The sequence below is a fragment of the Dermochelys coriacea genome, chromosome 3 (assembly GCF_009764565.3).
Source record: "Dermochelys coriacea isolate rDerCor1 chromosome 3, rDerCor1.pri.v4, whole genome shotgun sequence".
In the NCBI taxonomy this organism is placed as follows: domain Eukaryota; kingdom Metazoa; phylum Chordata; order Testudines; family Dermochelyidae; genus Dermochelys; species Dermochelys coriacea.
In genome coordinates, this window is record NC_050070.1 from 91,158,599 (window position 1) to 91,175,700 (window position 17,102).

At 38.6% G+C, this 17,102-nt stretch overlaps 1 protein-coding gene across 2 annotated transcripts in view; it reads right to left on the reverse strand.

The window, feature by feature from the left end:
• The window catches only part of GOPC (golgi associated PDZ and coiled-coil motif containing), a 59,548-nt gene that overhangs the window by 31,451 nt on the left and 10,995 nt on the right, over positions 1 to 17,102 (reverse strand). Inside the window, exons 2-3 of one of the 2 annotated variants that reach the window (XM_038396607.2) lie at positions 6,455 to 6,619; positions 3,276 to 3,299 (exon numbers count right to left, since the gene is read on the reverse strand). In XM_038396607.2, coding sequence (XP_038252535.2) covers positions 3,276 to 3,299; positions 6,455 to 6,619 — 189 coding nt within the window. The remainder of the gene's footprint in view (positions 1 to 3,275; positions 3,300 to 6,454; positions 6,620 to 17,102) is intronic. The other variant, XM_038396608.2, reaches the window with a different exon arrangement.

A 17,102-nucleotide genomic window follows, 5' to 3' on the forward strand; every position in this document is an offset into this window, starting at 1 on the left:
AGGAAGTGGATCTCTTGTGTGGACTGGTCCAGGCCGAGGTTGATGGTGGGATGGAAATTGTTGAAATCATGGTGGAATTCCTCAAGAGCTTCTTTTCCATGGGTCCAGATGATGAAGATGTCATCAATGTAGCGCAAGTAGAGTAGGGGCATTAGGGGACGAGAGCTGAGGAAGCGTTGTTCTAAGTCAGCCATAAAAATGTTGGCATACTGTGGGGTCATACATATTTGAAGGTATGTATCATTCTTGTATCCGAAACTAAAAATATAAAATATAACTCTGAGGGCCTATTGCAATTATGCAAAGTATGGGCCATTAATGGTGGTTTGGAATCTTGATGGCTCCCATCAACCAGAACAATTGACTGTGGATGGCTCTGTATACTTGCAGGCCTTCCTGTGAGTCAGGCTGGGAGGAATGAAGGCTTGGGGTCTCACAGGACATGTGACCATGTCACCTGGCACTGAAATCCATCTTAAACCTGGTGCTTTTCCATTTAGAAGGGGGTGGGGGGGACCCAGAGAGACAAAGGATTCCTGCCTTGTGCAAAGCTATATAAGGGGGTGAAACAGAACAAAGGGGGTGGCAATCATGAGAAATCCCCTAGCTACCACCTGAGCTGGAACAAGGGTTGTATCAGGGGAAAGGATTGTGCCCAGACTAGGAAGGCATCCAGTCTGTGACAGAAGCTTACTGAAACATCTCTGAGGGTGAGATTTTATCTGTATTCAGTTTTCTTATTGTATTGTATTGTGTGTCTTATTGTATTTTATTTTACTTGATAATTCACTTTGTTCTGTCTGTTATTACTTGGAACCACTTAAATCCTACTTTTTGTATTTAATAAAATCACTTTTTATTTATTAATTAACCCAAAGTATTTATTAATACCTGGGGGGGGGGCAAACAGCTGTGCATATCTCTCTATCAGTGTTATAGAGGGTGAACAATTTATGAGTTTACCTTGCATAAGCTTTATACAGGGTAAAACAGATTTATTTGGGGTTTGGACCTCATTGGGAGCTTGGCATCTGAGTGTTAGAGACAAGAGCACTTTTTAAGCTGCTTTCAGTTAAGCCTGCAGTTTGTGGGACATGGTTCACACCTGGGTCTGTGTTTGTAGCCAGAAAGCATGTCTGGCACAACCAGGCAGGGTTCTGGAGTCCCAAATTGGCAGGGAAAGCAGGGGCAGAAGTAGTCTTGGCACATCAGTTGGCAGCCCCAAAGGGGTTTCTGTGACCCAACCAATCACAGGCAAGTCTATCCCAGGGGAGTGTAATATGTGAGCATGATCTTCATGTAGCCATCAGACTGGCTTTACGGTTCCTATGCACTACCAAGATGGCACACCAACACTCCCAAAGATCTGAGCTAGTATATGTCCACTGATTATACAATTTATTCTCAATTTGTAAGATATCCTGTACATATAAAATGTCAAAAGAGGCCATAGTTTAAGGCTTATGCATGAAGGAATAGATTAAAGGTTGAACATTCAATCTTCACTCTGCATTATTTTGAAAGCGTCTATTTCTCACCCACAGAAGTTGGTCCAATGAAAGATATTACCTCACCCATCTTGCCTCTCTAGTATCCTGGGACTGACTCAGCTATAACACTGCACAGAGCTTTGCATTACCTGACATTTTTGTTTAGTTTCTGAACCCTAACATTATACTAACGGTATTTTTTTGCATAGAGTTTCCTTGAGTTTTTTTCGTTTTAATTGAGAAAAGATTAAGAGCTTCCAGAATGTGCAATTTCCTTGATCCAGAGATTTTGGTTTGACAGCTCTTGAAAGAAGCTCATAATTCCAACCTTCTGAGTCTCAACTACCACAAGCTAGCTTTCTAAAGTGATCTAGAATTTTTAGATCAACTAAAAACCAATAGCAGAATTCTACTGTTCGTGTGTGAAGTGATCCACTTTAAATGATCATAAGTGTAAAGCTATACCACTGATTTTCTTCAAATGTGGCTTATTCATTATATTTTAATTAAATTTACAAAGCAAATCAAGTCTGATGTTTCTAACTTGAGCCATTGTTCAGATATCTTTGTGAAATATTTCTTTCCAGAAGAAACAAGGAAAAAATGGAACTCAAATAGAAGCAAAAAATTTTGCTCAAATTTTCCACCCCAAAATTTCTCCTCTGGCCTCCAGACAAAGGCTGGAAAATTACATTTCAGAATCAGTTAGTGAGACAAAGCTATACACAATTGAAACAGGTGAGGTTAAAATGAAAGTTGGAACTGTACCTTAAACATACACAGTGCTATCCACTGTCCATTCTTTAAGTGGCATGCAAGAATATACACTTACAATTGTTGGCACTAAAAGTTCACACACTGCATAAAACAACATTTACCATTACAACAGTGAATGATATTTCCTTACTGATGTAAAAATAAATAAATCAATCAATCAAACCACACATTACAGCAAATCATTAGAAAATGGCTAATTCTTAACATAAAACGTACTGAGTTAAGATGGCATGATAGGCTAGTGTCCTATATAAGCAGATATTGCTTTCTAGTTTTTATATCATGACTAACTTTCCTTAAAGCAGAAAAATTATGCTTAATACAGACAATATGAAGTTTTACTCAACAATAACAGATCTCAATTACTTAATGATTTTTCAATAGATAAAAACAAATTTTTAATAGTAGATATAAGGTCCATAATTCTATGAAAACAGTGACATTATTTAAAAAATCTTTAAGTCTATCACTTGCAAAGTTTAAGAGGTGAAAGTCTCAAGTCTGAACCACTACCAAACACCTCTATATAAGTACACTACTAAGCTTACATATTTAGGGACCATAGGACTGTTAACAAATAGGAAAGTTACATTAAAAACAACACACTCACAAAAAGGAATTTGAGGAGAGGGGGGAATGTCTGAAAACTGACATCTTACCAGAGAAAATTGATAATGTACAAATATTATTGCTCATAACATGCTGAAAATTGTTATTTTTAAATAAATACTTAAACAGTTTCAGATTTTGTTTCTATGTAGCAAGTTACCAAACCATATCATCCCAAAACAGTTGCAGAAACCAGAAATATAAACAAATACAGACATGCACAGGCTTGGGATAACAGGCACCAAAACTAAAAATTGTCAACAATATCAGATATGTGGCCAACCAGGGGGGAAGAAGCCAGCCAGATCTGTTTTTCTAGTCTCAGAGGCCAATATGTATACTGCCACACAAAACAAAAGCACTGACTTAAATACAGATGAAGGCAACTAGCATACTTACCAACTCATCCACAGAAAGGATAGACTTAAGAAAGAAGAAAACAGTTCCATAATCAGAAAAACTGGCAAACACTGGCAAAGTGAACTTCTAGAAAATGCCATAAAATAAATGCGAATATCAATCTTATTCTGTCAGAACACTAATAATGAAATGTACTAGGTTTATTAAAGGGCACAAAAATAAATATGGTATTAAACAAAAAAGTTTATTTTGTACCAATTTCTGCATCAAAGTATGCATTGTAAGGAATAAATAATTAAAATTCTTACCTTTGTTAGAAAATTACATACATTCATTTCCTTATGAAACGTAAGTATTGGGAAGATCTACAAAAGCTTGAAATACAGCAAGATTGCTATAAAGATTTCCACATTTTGTTGGGCAGGAGATAATTGCTTTTCAAAGAACAATAAAATACAGGTTTGCTTCTAAGCCTTTCTGAAGTAAGTGTTTTATCTGATAGTTAAATTATAATTCAGATTTACATAGCATCATAAAATACTTTTCAAGCTATATACTACACATCTGGTATTCAGCCACTTATGGGACATATGTACGTAAGTAGCAAAAATATATATATAATGCACTGCAAAACAGGAAGGAGGAGATTTCTTTTTGACCAAAAAAGAAACTGAGTACTTGTGGCACCTTAGAGACTAACAAATTTATTTGAGCGTAAGCTTTCGTGAGCTACAGCTCACTTCATCGGATGCATTCAGTGGAAAATACCACTAAATGCATCCGATGAAGTGAGCTGTAGCTCACGAAAGCTTACGCTCAAATAAATTTGTTAGTCTCTAAGGTGCCACAAGTACTCCTTTTCTTTTTGCGAATACAGACTAACACGGCTGCTACTCTGAAACCTGTCATTTTAGACCAAAGTCACTTTGGTCAAACTCTTATAAACTCCTACAAAAAGTACCAAAAGAGCTTTATGTCCATGCAGCACAGACAGGATGTTAAAAAAAAAAAAAAAAAAAAAAAAAAAAAAAAAAAAAAAAAAAGAGAGAGATCGTATCTGAAAGACGCTTGTAGAGTAAACTGCATGTAGTCAACTGTTGAGCAACCTTGAATGTTTAAATATGTTTTAATTCACCAACGTTTTGCATAATTTGGAGTTTGTCAAATATGTATTAATAGTAAGCTGCATATCAATCTTCCCCCATGCTCTAGTAAGAGAAGTTGTATACTGGGTACAGAGGGAGGGAGGTTAACATATGCAGCATTATATTTTTCAGTAACACGTTGACCCTGTCTCCCTTCAAAATGCCTCCCCTGGGCAGAGTCAGACTGATAGAAGGTCACCACTAAAGCTCTTTTTAACCTAAAACTCAGATTTTTAATTTTTGTTGGCATCTAAGTAGCTCCAATTTTGCTTGCTCAAGCTCTTCAGCCTTTGTAGTTTCTGTATCTGAAACAGTTTAAAGGACAGTTTCTCTCCACTAAAATTCTATGAAATCCCAGAAGACAGAGTAAAGCAAATTCAAAAGATAAAGTCTTGTGGTTTACAAGAAAGGGGAAGAGGCAAGGCACCATACCGAATTAAAGACAAAAGGTCAGCCTAGATTTTTAATTAGTTCAATTTCAACATAGATAAATCCTGAAGCTTGTCTATTTTAAAAAAAAACAACTACCCGAACCAAATGGAAAATTATTATAGTTCTGCACTAAAGCCACAAAAATGTCTGTCTTTAAAGTTAAAACTAAGGAGTAAACTTTACCCATATTGTTTAGGGATTTATCTATGTTGAAACTATACTATACTATATTAAAAAAAAATCTAGGCTTATCTTTTGAGTTTACTTTATTCTGTCTTTGGGATTTCTGTATTTTAATACAAATTAAGGTAACAGGAAAACATTCCATGTATGTTGAGGCTTCACAACTTGAACTTGTTAGAGAAACAATCTTCAACATGGTCATAGACAAACATGGCTTAAGAGTTGTAAGAATTATAAAGTGTGTAAACAATGTTCAGAAACCAGGTCAGAGTCCTGCAACTCAGATAGCCTATATAGAATGATTTTTATTTATTAAAATTCTGTTCATGCTGGACCCTGAAACCATGCTAGCTATGCTTAGTAATGAGAAAGAATGTTTCTTGTTTAGATCACCAGTTAAAATTCAGAGAATGCTAACAGAAAAAAAAAAATGGCTGTTGGTGGCATTTGTCAAATAGTTCCTCAAAATGTGTTTTACAAATCACCTGTGGTGAATGGAGTCTTTCCTGATGATCTGTTGAATTAAACAATAAGACTGAGATGGAAGGTGGCCCAGTTTGGAAACACGAAAAAAGGAGGACCACTGAAAACGTTTCAGTCTTATCTCTAGTAGTTACCCACACCATAAAAAACAAAAACAAAAAACAAAACAAAAAAAACCCACTACCCTAGAGCAGAGTGGGGGGGGAAATGGGTGTCTCCTCTTTTTCACAATGCAAAAAGAAGCACTGGTTATTTTTTGTAAGATATGGTTACTTTCCACATTAGACATTCAAAGATCTTCTCTACCCCAGGAAAACTCCATGAACCACTGAAGAATAGTTATCTTTACTTCCAATGGAAATTAAACTTGATTGAGAAAGAGTGATTTTTATGCTGACACTCATTCACACGCTGACTTTATTTAAAATTCTGTTTGTTAACACCAAATAAAGAGCTGAAAAAAGCTATTTAAAAAACCCACAAGATTCAAACCCCCGTCACCTCTTCAATTAAGAAAACTGCCTCTCAACTTCTCTTCATTCTCCAAAGAAAACCTTCACAAAAAGTAATATTTCTGATATTTCAAAAGTTAAAAACCAACTCTCAAAGCTTATTTAGATTATAAAAACAAAAAAGCACAATCTTAATTTTTTCCCACTGCAGAACTTTAATACAATTTCTTTGAAATTATTACATATGTATTTCAAAGCAAACAGCCTACAACCCTGAATGTTGATAGACATCTGCTTGGGACTCCTCTTTTTCTCTCTACTGTACTTTTCCAGCTATAGTAGGTTACTAACTCATCATTTTAGCAGTCTTCACAAGAAATAGTATAAGAAATCTAGGTAACATACTTGTTTATTTTAAAGCTGGTGTTCAAATAGGTTTGTGCCAGCACATTAACATTTCACCACTTACACAGTCAATAAAAAAGTGTAGTTTGAACTTTTTCCTTTAATCTACGATACTCACCAATTTTGCTTTAATTGCCCCAGAATCAACACTCTGGCCAGTTTTGGAATGCAACTGAAGTTGAATGGCATGGAGTTGCAAAAGCTGATCATGCACCTCTTTTTCCAATACTACTTTCTCAGCCTGAGTTTCTGTCAGTTCCGATTTCAGATCCACCAGCTGCGCCTGGAAGATATCAGGAGTCCAACAATAGGGTGCAATTATTAAAATTTTGTTTCTCATTATAAAATGGAGTCACATTCTACACTATAAAGGTTTCAGACGCAGAGGTAAAATAAAGATGGAATTGGATTCTTTCCATGGGTCTCTCATACCCCTCTAAGGATTCCTCCATTTACAACACATTTTCTTCTCTAACTCCCAGCACACAAACACAACCACACTTCTGAAGAGTGAATGGAACTTCCTTCATAATCCATTACAGGTTAACAACAAAGAAAATGAAGCCTCTGCATAAATTCCTATATAGACTCCCATGAATTAAAAGCACATATCCATAGAGATCTTAGTAAGACTACACAGATTTTTTCTGATACTGAAAATTTCAAATTATAGGACGAAACAGCCTCCCTGCCTTCAACAGAAAATTTCTATTGATAAGGCAAGCCAGGATTTGCCCTAAATGCCAAGAAAACCAGAGTAATTTTTAAAAACTTATTTTAGGATGAATAGGTTTCTACAAAAGAAATCTACTTCTACAATCAAGAGGTTTTTAAAATCCTTTTCTAAATAAAAAGTTTGTGATTTATTTGCAAAACCGTATCACCCGCTCTAATAAAGGCATTATTGATGTCTCTGTTGTAAATACTCTACTCTCAAACAGAAAAAATAATAGTTGAACAAGATGTTTAAAAGACACCATCAATACTCAAGGTGACGTACCACTGAGATTTCTTTTTTTAAGGTCTTAAAATCAAAGGGCCCAATATAGCTACCCTCACAATTTTGCCATAGACCTAGAGAAGCAGCGTTGGGCTTTACCTCAGTGACATTTGCCTATACCATACTCCTTTTTAAGGTATCCTAACTACTAATGTAATAAAATGTATGTTTAAAATATTCTTTTGCATTTTAACTCTAAGACTGAAGTCCTATTTATTCTAAAACAGGTAAATCATAAATAGTAAAAACTTCATCTATTGCTCCACCACTGTCCAGCCACAAATGCTGCACTTGATCTATAAAATACAATTCTAACAGCACAAGGTTAGTTCATACAATCTATTAAATCCTTGGCTTCTCTGTTCAGATTGCCAATCATTAAGAATTGTGGCTATTGGTTCTGTGATGTGGACATAAGTCCTTTGGGAACTATACTGAGACCAAACTTATTCACATATGCCAAACACACTATTTTTTAAAGTATAAAAACAAATAAATAAATGGAGCTGCTCTAATACACACGAGATAAAGTGAAGAGAGAAGGAAGTAACCTATTCACATACACAAGATAAATTCATAATTCCATCTCATATATTACAGTATCACAAACGTAAGTATTCAGACCCAAGAGTGACACACAGAAGGTAATATAACTGGTGGCATATCACAAATACTGTACTGAAAATAAAAAATCCTAAACCTTTAGTCCATCATACAATCATACGCTTTTAAGAAAGCTGACCACAAATCTCTAAACTCATCTAAATAATTTCACTGATACGTCACCTTTTTCAGATCAGGCAGCCTACTCAATTCTAAGAATGAAAATAATATATCCAATTGATAAATTGATTTCCAATACTGTAAGATATTTCCACTCCAATAAGGAATGATGGCAGTTTATTATAGTGAAGTGGCTGCACCATTACAGTTAAGTTGTGTCAATGACTTCTATTTAAAGGTTGACCTTTCTAAGCTAAAATCAGCATGGTAAGTCAGATCCCTTTGAAATTTAGTGTGCATCAGGAAGGTGCCGGATAGGGTTAGTGACCCACACTTGGGGTCAACTTAGCCAACTCCCCAGAAACAATACCATGTGTACAATTTAATAACCACTTCATAGCCATTTACAACCCTTATACTTTAAAGAACTCCCAGGATACCTTCTACAACTACACTTTCACTTAAAGCACTAGAATTCTCTCATATTCCATCTTACAATGTCCTTTGTAATAAAAGCCCTATGCCCAGCTACTGACATAACCTACACAATTCTGCATTAAAATGGTGCATATTGTATCCTCTTTCCTTTGCTCACACACAGAGGGTGCAAAACATAGATTTTATCATATCATAATCACAGCTCTATCACACACTCCAAAGTAATTCACATATGTCCTCAAATCAAAAACACGCCTTTACCAAGCAGGCCCAATTATTGCCTCCAATATGTAGGCCTGGTCTACACTACAGAGTTTGGACAACATAACACAGCTTACACGGACCTAACTCTGTAAGCGTCTACACTGAAATGTAGCTCCCACCAATGTAACTCGCCCACTACACTGACTTAATAACTCCACCTCCGCTAGAGGCGTAGCGCTTAAGTTGATGTAGTTAGTCGATGCAGTGTCGGTGTACACACTGCGTTGCTGACATTGACTCTTGCTGCAGAAACTGTCCCACAATGCCCCACCCTGGGGATGAGAGTGAATGGATTTTAAAAGAGGTGAAGAGCTTGTACATTTCAGCAACTGTGGGGCTGGAAGAATAAAGGCATGTGCGTTAAGGGGCATACTGAGATACTACTGAAAGAGGGCAGAATTAAGATTACATGGACAACCTTAACTGCATTTTCTGGTTTTGCTCACCTCAACTTTTTGCAGGGAGACCACCCAGCAACCTTAACTTTGGGTTACTGTAGGGTTTTTTTTTTCTTCTTCAATAAACATTATATCAGGGATCGGCAACCTTTGGCATGTGGCCCGTCGGGGAAATCCGCCGGCGGGCCAGGACGGTTTGTTTACCTGCAGTGTCCGTAGGTTCGGCCGATCACAGCTCCCACTGGCCACGGTTCGCTGTTCCAGGCCAATGGGAGCTACAGGAAGTGGCGGCCAGCACATCCCTCAACCCGCGCCGCTTCCCACAGCCCCCATTGGCCTGGAACAGTGAACCGCAGCCAGTGGGAGCTGCGATCAGCCGAACTTGCAGATGCTGCAGGTAAACAAACTGTCCGGCCCGCCGTGTGCGGATTTCCCTGACACGCCGTGTGCCAAAGGTTGCCGATCCCTGCATTATATATTAGTCCTAGTAGCTAGTGCCCTTTATCCATAGCATTGCCAACTCCTACAATATTATGAGACTACTACAAAAAAGCCCATGAAGAAATTAATAATTCTGTATTCAGGGCAGAGTTTGGATAAAGGGTAGTAAATAATGGTGGGCAGTAAATAATGCATGACCACACACTGAATGCGAAGAAAAAAAATTATTAAATAGCTACTGATTAAGTGAGCACTGTTCATCCCAATGAGGATGATGTTCTGTGGAAAAATAGCATTTGATCACTGTGATAAATAGTTCAGTTTCCCACAATATCTTTGAGAAACCTTATGAAGTCTATTGCATTGAATGCAAAGTTTATGTGTTACTGCAGGATTGGAGATAACTTCTCAGGAGGTTCAGGGGGTGGAGTGGAGACATGATCAATACAAACCTTGGGAAGCTTCAAAAGGACTATTTTAAACAGTGTGCCCAACAAGAAGGAACTTCTGGGACAAAGTTAAGTGGGTTTCCTATTAAATACCTAGAGGGAGGTGATCTTAAATTCCTACCTCCAAACCCAAGCTTTTGAAGCTGTCCTGAGGAGGGAACCTGTTCCTGGCATCTGAATATCAAAGATTGAAGCTGTATAAAGAAGAAACTGACTTATTCATGTGTTCTTGTTATGAACATGTAACCACAGAAAAACCCGTGTGGGATCTGAAGGACTGAATGCCTACTAGATCCCTTTTTGGAGCTGGGGGTGATCTCTGATAAGCTCATTATCATTCGTGTAGGTTCTTTTATTTTTTTTTTAATATGTTTTCTCTGTAATGCTTTTACTTTAAGAGTAAATGGGCTTGCTTAGAAAGAGTTGTGAGTAAACTACAGGGGCAATAACACAGTTTATTGCCCCCCTGCGCAGACACTGGCTGTTTAGGTCATCTGGCTTGCTGGGAATAACACAGTGTAAGCAGGGAACTGTGCAGCCCAGAAAAACCCTGGTCAAGAGGGAGAAAGAGACATGGGTCTCCGCCAACAAGACATGACAGCAGGGGAGCCAGAAACTTTTAAGTGGGTGCCCTGGGTGGACCACAGAGGGGGAATACAAGTGCAGTTACTCTGAAATTGCAACGATCTTGTAATTAAAGGCTGTATCAGAATGCATATACGCAAAGGGGCTGAGTTAAGCTTACATGCACAACCTTACCAATCTTTTAATATCATTTTTTAAAAATATATATTAGAAATTACATGACAAAGGAAAAGTGTCACATCATGTTGTGAGAGCCATCCATGACTGTCATGGAATTTTCAGAGGTACTAATCAGGAGTAGCAGCATTGAAAAACAGAATGTTTAGTTTTAAGGTCAAAACAGTTTGGGAGAAGTCATTTGAACAACTATAATGGTAAAACAGCAGGTTTGGCCCTGGAGTCACAATGAAGGGGTTACTTTATATATTTATTAATCATATCTTATCCTTTATGTAATCTGCTGATTCATCCACAGGGAAGAGCTCTAAATGACTGGGAATTCTACTTCCAAATCTTTATTTTCCTTAAATTGCAAGTGTACTGCAAGTATAGTGTATTTTTGTGTATCAAGAAATCTCATTAACTTCCTTGGGTGCACAATGCAGTTAATGAGAGGCATTAAGTACCTGTATTTTGACGTATTAACAAAATATCCTCCTGCATATTTTCTAACTGCAGTATTTACAGGAATAAACCTGTCTTCTGCTTGTTAAAGTTCTTTTAGCTTGTCACAGTAGGAACTGTTCTAGTTTCCTCTCTATGAAGTAAACTTGTGTAATCCCAACTAAACTGAAGAATGCATAAAGGAAACCAATGAAGTACACTGTGGCACAAAATAGGCATATCACAGCCTTAAAAAAATTACAGGACAATTTATTAGCAATATTTTGCCTGGTATCGGTTTCTCTTTCCTAACAATAGGAGCTCAGGAATATGGAGAGCACACCTCTTAAAGCAAACAAGCATGGCTAAGCAATTTTTCCACTTGGTTTCATTTTCACCCTTGACAAACACACTGCCTAAAAATATATAACCTATTGGACAGAAAAATCAAACATTTCTAAAGGATACTAAAACTTCCACTATTTTAACCTTATTAAAGACAACATAATACAAGTATCATACAAGCTATTATCAAGGTAATCAGGCAGCATAGGTCCCAGCAACAATTGTGAGTTAAAAAAACAAACAAACCAAATATATTCATATTACAATGAACTAAACCAACTGGAAAAAAATATTTAGAGGTCTAATACTGCCTATCCAGCCAAGAAGCAAATATGTGTAGTGCTGCAATCCATCAATACTAGAGGTAGTCAATAAAAATTAAAATGGCAACAATATTATTAAGGGCTTACATGCCATTCAAGTGATGGGAGGCGCCACTCTGAATACTATTTACACTAAGAAATTGGCTCACTTCTTCCAGCACTTATCAGCAGTGGTTGATGCTGAATTGGAGCAATAAAAAGTCTGACAGCTATTGCAAACAGGACACAACCAATGTTTAGCACCATTAGAGAAAGCACGGAAGGAAGAGACAGTGGGGTCTATTGGATTGGGCACTGGACACTCAGTATTGGGCTAACTTGGTTCCCAGTGAAATCAATGGTAGTTTTACCACTGCCTTCAATGGGAGCAAGTTAGGCCAAATGCTGAGCTCTTTTGAAGAAAAAGAAAAAAAAAGATCTCTTTTGGGGTCTATTCTCAGCTCTGCTATTGACTCACTGTGTAAACTTGGATAGGATATCTTGGCTGAGGCCCTTACTTCACTGAAATAAATCAAAATGTCTCATTTACTTCGGTGGGCAATTCATGAGGCATTTAATCTCTCTGTGCCTCGGTTTCCCCATCTTCAAAATGGAAATGATACTACAAGTATTTTGAGATCCATGCATAGAAAGGGCTAAGCATACAGTTATTAGTGTTGACAGAGATTTAATGAAGTTCAAGGGCTCAGGGAAGAACATCTGCCATTAGTAGACAATGGAAATTTCTGAACTATGAATATTCTATGTGTTTCAGTTTGATGGTCACCTCTAAAAGAAAATATTGTGAAGTTATAACTATCTATGGAATAGATTAAGAAGAAAGGAAGACATAACCAACAAAAGGGCCTCTTTTTTCCAATGTGCATTTGCTCAAGTGAAGCTCTCCAAACTTTTTACCACATATATTCACATTTTTCTTCATCTCCTTTGACTCACTGTCCCAAGTATAATCATTTACACATTCACTTTAACTGTTATCCCAAAAAAACTTATACCTCTGCAAGGTTACAGCTTTCTAAAGCATCTGTGAGCAACATTCTGTTTCAGAATGAGTTACTGCTTTAATTACTGTTATCACTTTGACCTATATCAAGCTACTTTTTAACCCTGAAATGCAAGTATCCTATTTTAGTTAAACTGCAGGTCCACATCATCATCAACAACAACGACTGAATGGTCTTGACTCTGCAATAAAGCAATGACCCAGAAGAAGAAAAATGTAGTTAGTTAGTTTCTGGTAAGTCTACTTTTTTTTGGGCGGGGGGGAGAAAGAGAGGATATACTTTTACTATTTGCCAGAAATTAAGTAGCACTTCTTAAAAAGGCATTTACAGCTACAAGATATAAATGAAAATTTATCCCATTGAAAATATTCTTAAAATTTTAAACATGACAATTTTGCCTGTTGTGCATAGGGAACAAAATCTCAGAATTAAAATTCTATTGTTTAAATACATTCTGAGCTATTCTGCAAAGGACTCAAAAAATGTTGTTGGAAAAATTCAAAGCCTGCTTCTCTAGACAACACAATTCAGACAGAAGTTGTTCTATTTTTTATTAAATGGGTTTCTTTATTTACTATTTTCAAACAAACATTTATAAGATAACATCAACAAACCATCTTAGTATAAATGCATTCTCTGAAGTGGAAAAATAGTTCAAACTGCCAATGTTCTAATTTCTATGATGATTATATTTCAAGTTGTTGTATAGTTCCATAAGAATGTTACCAGGAAAGGAGGTGGGGCTTTATAAAAATGCTAGCATTATTCAGGCAACAATGCAGTTCTTTTTTGATTTATTATTGGATATCCTGCATCAGCTCCTCATATCTAGACCTCTCAGGGATCAATTTAGGAGCATACAGTCCACTTATTCATTAACGTTGCCAATGCAGATTAGCCCTAGGACTATGTGTACACTTAAACTGCTACAGCAGCAGTTGCACCACTGTGGCGCTTCAGAATAGACACTCACTACAGCAATAGGAAGGATTCTCCCCTTGCTGTAGTTAATCCACCTCCCTGACAGGATTCTTTCATCAACCCAGTGCTGTATACATCAGGAGTTTCGTTGGCTTAGCTACATAGCTCAGGGGTGTAGATTCTTCACACCCCTAAGCAATGTAGCTGGGTCACCTAACTTGTCAGTGTAGACCTGGCCTTAGCATTAGATAAGAGACAACAGATGGATGCAGACAGGGAAGTACAAGAAAACAATGAAACAATATTGGTCAGCATGATACGCAGCGGTCTCAGTACACAAGCAGCCTAACTGTCGTCAAGTTTTTTGTAGGCATCACAGCAAATGAGTTTTAAGGAAGGATAAAGAGATAGCTTTAAGGATATTTATGGGGAATGCCTCACAAGTGTGAAGGGCAGCATGGGAGAAAGCACACAGTTATCTGTTTGAAAATTTAACAGCTGAGCAATAGAGGTGACATCATGTGTACATTGGAGGTGGGAGTCAACAGCTCAATACCAAGTGAGATAATAGATAGGGTGGGGATTGACTGTGATGGGCCTTGAAAGTGTTTATAAACAGCTTATTTTTGATGTGACAAAGAAGAGGAAGCCAGTGGAGAGATGCAAAGGGATATCACAATCAAAGCAATGGGCTAGGGAAATGATCTTTGCAGCACCATTCTGAATGAATATGAGAAGGGCAAGATTGCATTGGTCAAGCCCAGAGAGAAGAAAGTTGCAATAATCAAGACACAAGATGAGAGCTTGTACAAGAGTTTTAGCAGTATGGATGCATAAGAAAGGTCATATCTTATAGATGTTATGCAGAAAGAATCTGCAAGATTTAGATACAACCTGGATTTGAGGACCTAGAAAGGTCAAATATGACACGCAGGTTATGGGCCTGAGCGACAGGCAGGATGGTGATGTTATCCACAGTGATCAAGAAAGGAGGAAACGAGGAGGGCTTTGGAGAAGATTAGGAGCTCTGTTTTAACCACCCTAAACTTCAGTTGATGGTTAGACATCCATGAGGAGAGTCAAAGACACAGGCCAAGCGGAGACAATTCTGGAAAAGAGAGGTAGATATTAGTGTCATCATCACAGAGATGGTAGTTGAATTCAGGTAGATGACACTACCCAGAGATAGGATGTAGAGGGAGAAGGGAACATAGGACAGCTCTATGGAACCCCACAGAAAGTTGGGAAGGGAATGCTGGAAGGCTTCCAAGGACACAGGGAAGATGGCTTTATTCTACCTTGACAATTCATGCCATACATTAACTCCTAGTCTCACACCAAACTTCTGAACATAACCACAAACTATATCAAAGTGACTAAGATGAATTTCTTAATGCTTTTGTGAAGTTTGTAACCACTGAGCTCTCGTATCATTGTAAGGGTAACTCACATTAAGACATTTAATTTATTATAGAAGTACTGTGAACATGACCAAAACAAACATATTAAAAAAGGAGAAACTTTTATTAGATAAAAGAGACCATGATCAGAAAAAAATGTTTTTTGTTTATTAGTTAACCACCAATAGTGTGCTTGACACTGTTTAAAAAAAAGGCACCGTACATTACTTCAAAAATGCTTCATGCAGATACAGGGGTCCACATATGTGGACTTCTTTGCAGGATCAGGACACAGATCTGTTGGAATGTAGTTAAACATTTAAGATGTGTGTGAGTGGAGGGGTGGAGGGTTACTGTTTTTCACAACAGTAGCCTCTCCTCATGTGACTTATATCAAGTCTCCATTAACTAATACATAGTTTACAATTCCACACCTGATTTTGGCTATTAGTCTTCTGGCCTGCAGGCTGTTGACACTACTTGTATCTTACTAAAAACTAGTGTTTATATAATATAAACATGGCTTAACAAATCCTCTATTCCATATCCCAACAGCAAGAATTAAACTTTTCCCAGAAATTGGAGGGTGGGGACTCACCCACCAATTTCTGCAGAAACTTAGTTTTCATTTAAGAATATTTCTAGTCTTGCAGTTAGAAAATACACCCTCCAAACATGAACCAAGTGTAAACTAACATATTGCACTGTCTTCCTGAGTGTGAAAAAAGAAATCTTAAAGCCACGTCTACAGCTTCTGTTTTTCGGGGGTTATTCATTTCATTTTTCACAATTTATTTTTAGCAATTGTTGAGTTTTATGTAATATCCAGGGACTTTCTATGAATAATCTCTTTATAATGTTCCCTAGTGCACTTTAACATAGTTGTGATGGGGTGTATAAATGCTGAGCTGAAGGGAAAGGGTTATGGAGGCTCTGTGCGCTAAGGTAGGTTGGTAGGGAGGAGGGCTTTAAAAGAAGGAAGCTACAGTCGGCAAAGGGGAAGCCCCAGGGGAAGCCTGATAGGGAGAGACTGACTTGGCTACCTTGCTATGAGTCCAGTAAAGCTGTTACCCAGGCACCCCTGAAGTAAAGTAGTGCCACTGACCTTTTTACAGAGAACAGGTCCCTCCCTGGGGTAAGCAGAGTCTGAACTTTTGCTTTGCCACCACACCTGTAAACAAAGTAAGCAGGCCCACAAGGGTGTGGCCAACTGCAAGGACTAAGAGCAGGGGAGGGCAAAATTTTTGGCCCGAGGGCCGCATCGGGTTTCTGAAGTTGTATGGAGGGCCAGTTACGGGAGGCTGTGCCTCCCCAAACAGCCAGGCAAACAGCTACGCCCTATCTGACCCCCCCCACTTCTTGCCGCCTGACAGCCCCCCCAGGACCCCTGCCCCATCCAACCCCCACCCTGTTCCCTGACAGCCTGCAGACTCCCTGCCCCTAACTGCCCCATCCAACTCCCCTCTGCTTCCTGACTGCCCCCCCACCCAGGACCCCCTGCCCCATCCAACCACCCCTTCTCCTTAACCATACCCAGACTGCCCCCTGCTGCACTATCCAAACCCCCCTCTCCTTCCTGCCACCCCCCACCCCACCCCACCCCAGTCCACCCCCCCCCGGGACCCCTGCCACACCCAACCACCCCTTCTCCCTGTCCTTTGACTGCCCCTGGAACTCCTGCCCCTGACTGTCCCCCACTGCCCCCCCTCTCCTTCCTGACTGACCCCCCAGGAGCCCTGCCCCAATTCAACCCCGTTCCCTGCCCTCTGACTCTCCCAACCCCTATCCACACCCCTGGCCCCTGACCACACCCTCCACTGACTCCCTTGCCCTCTATCCAACCCCACCATCCCTGCCTCCTTACTGCGCTGC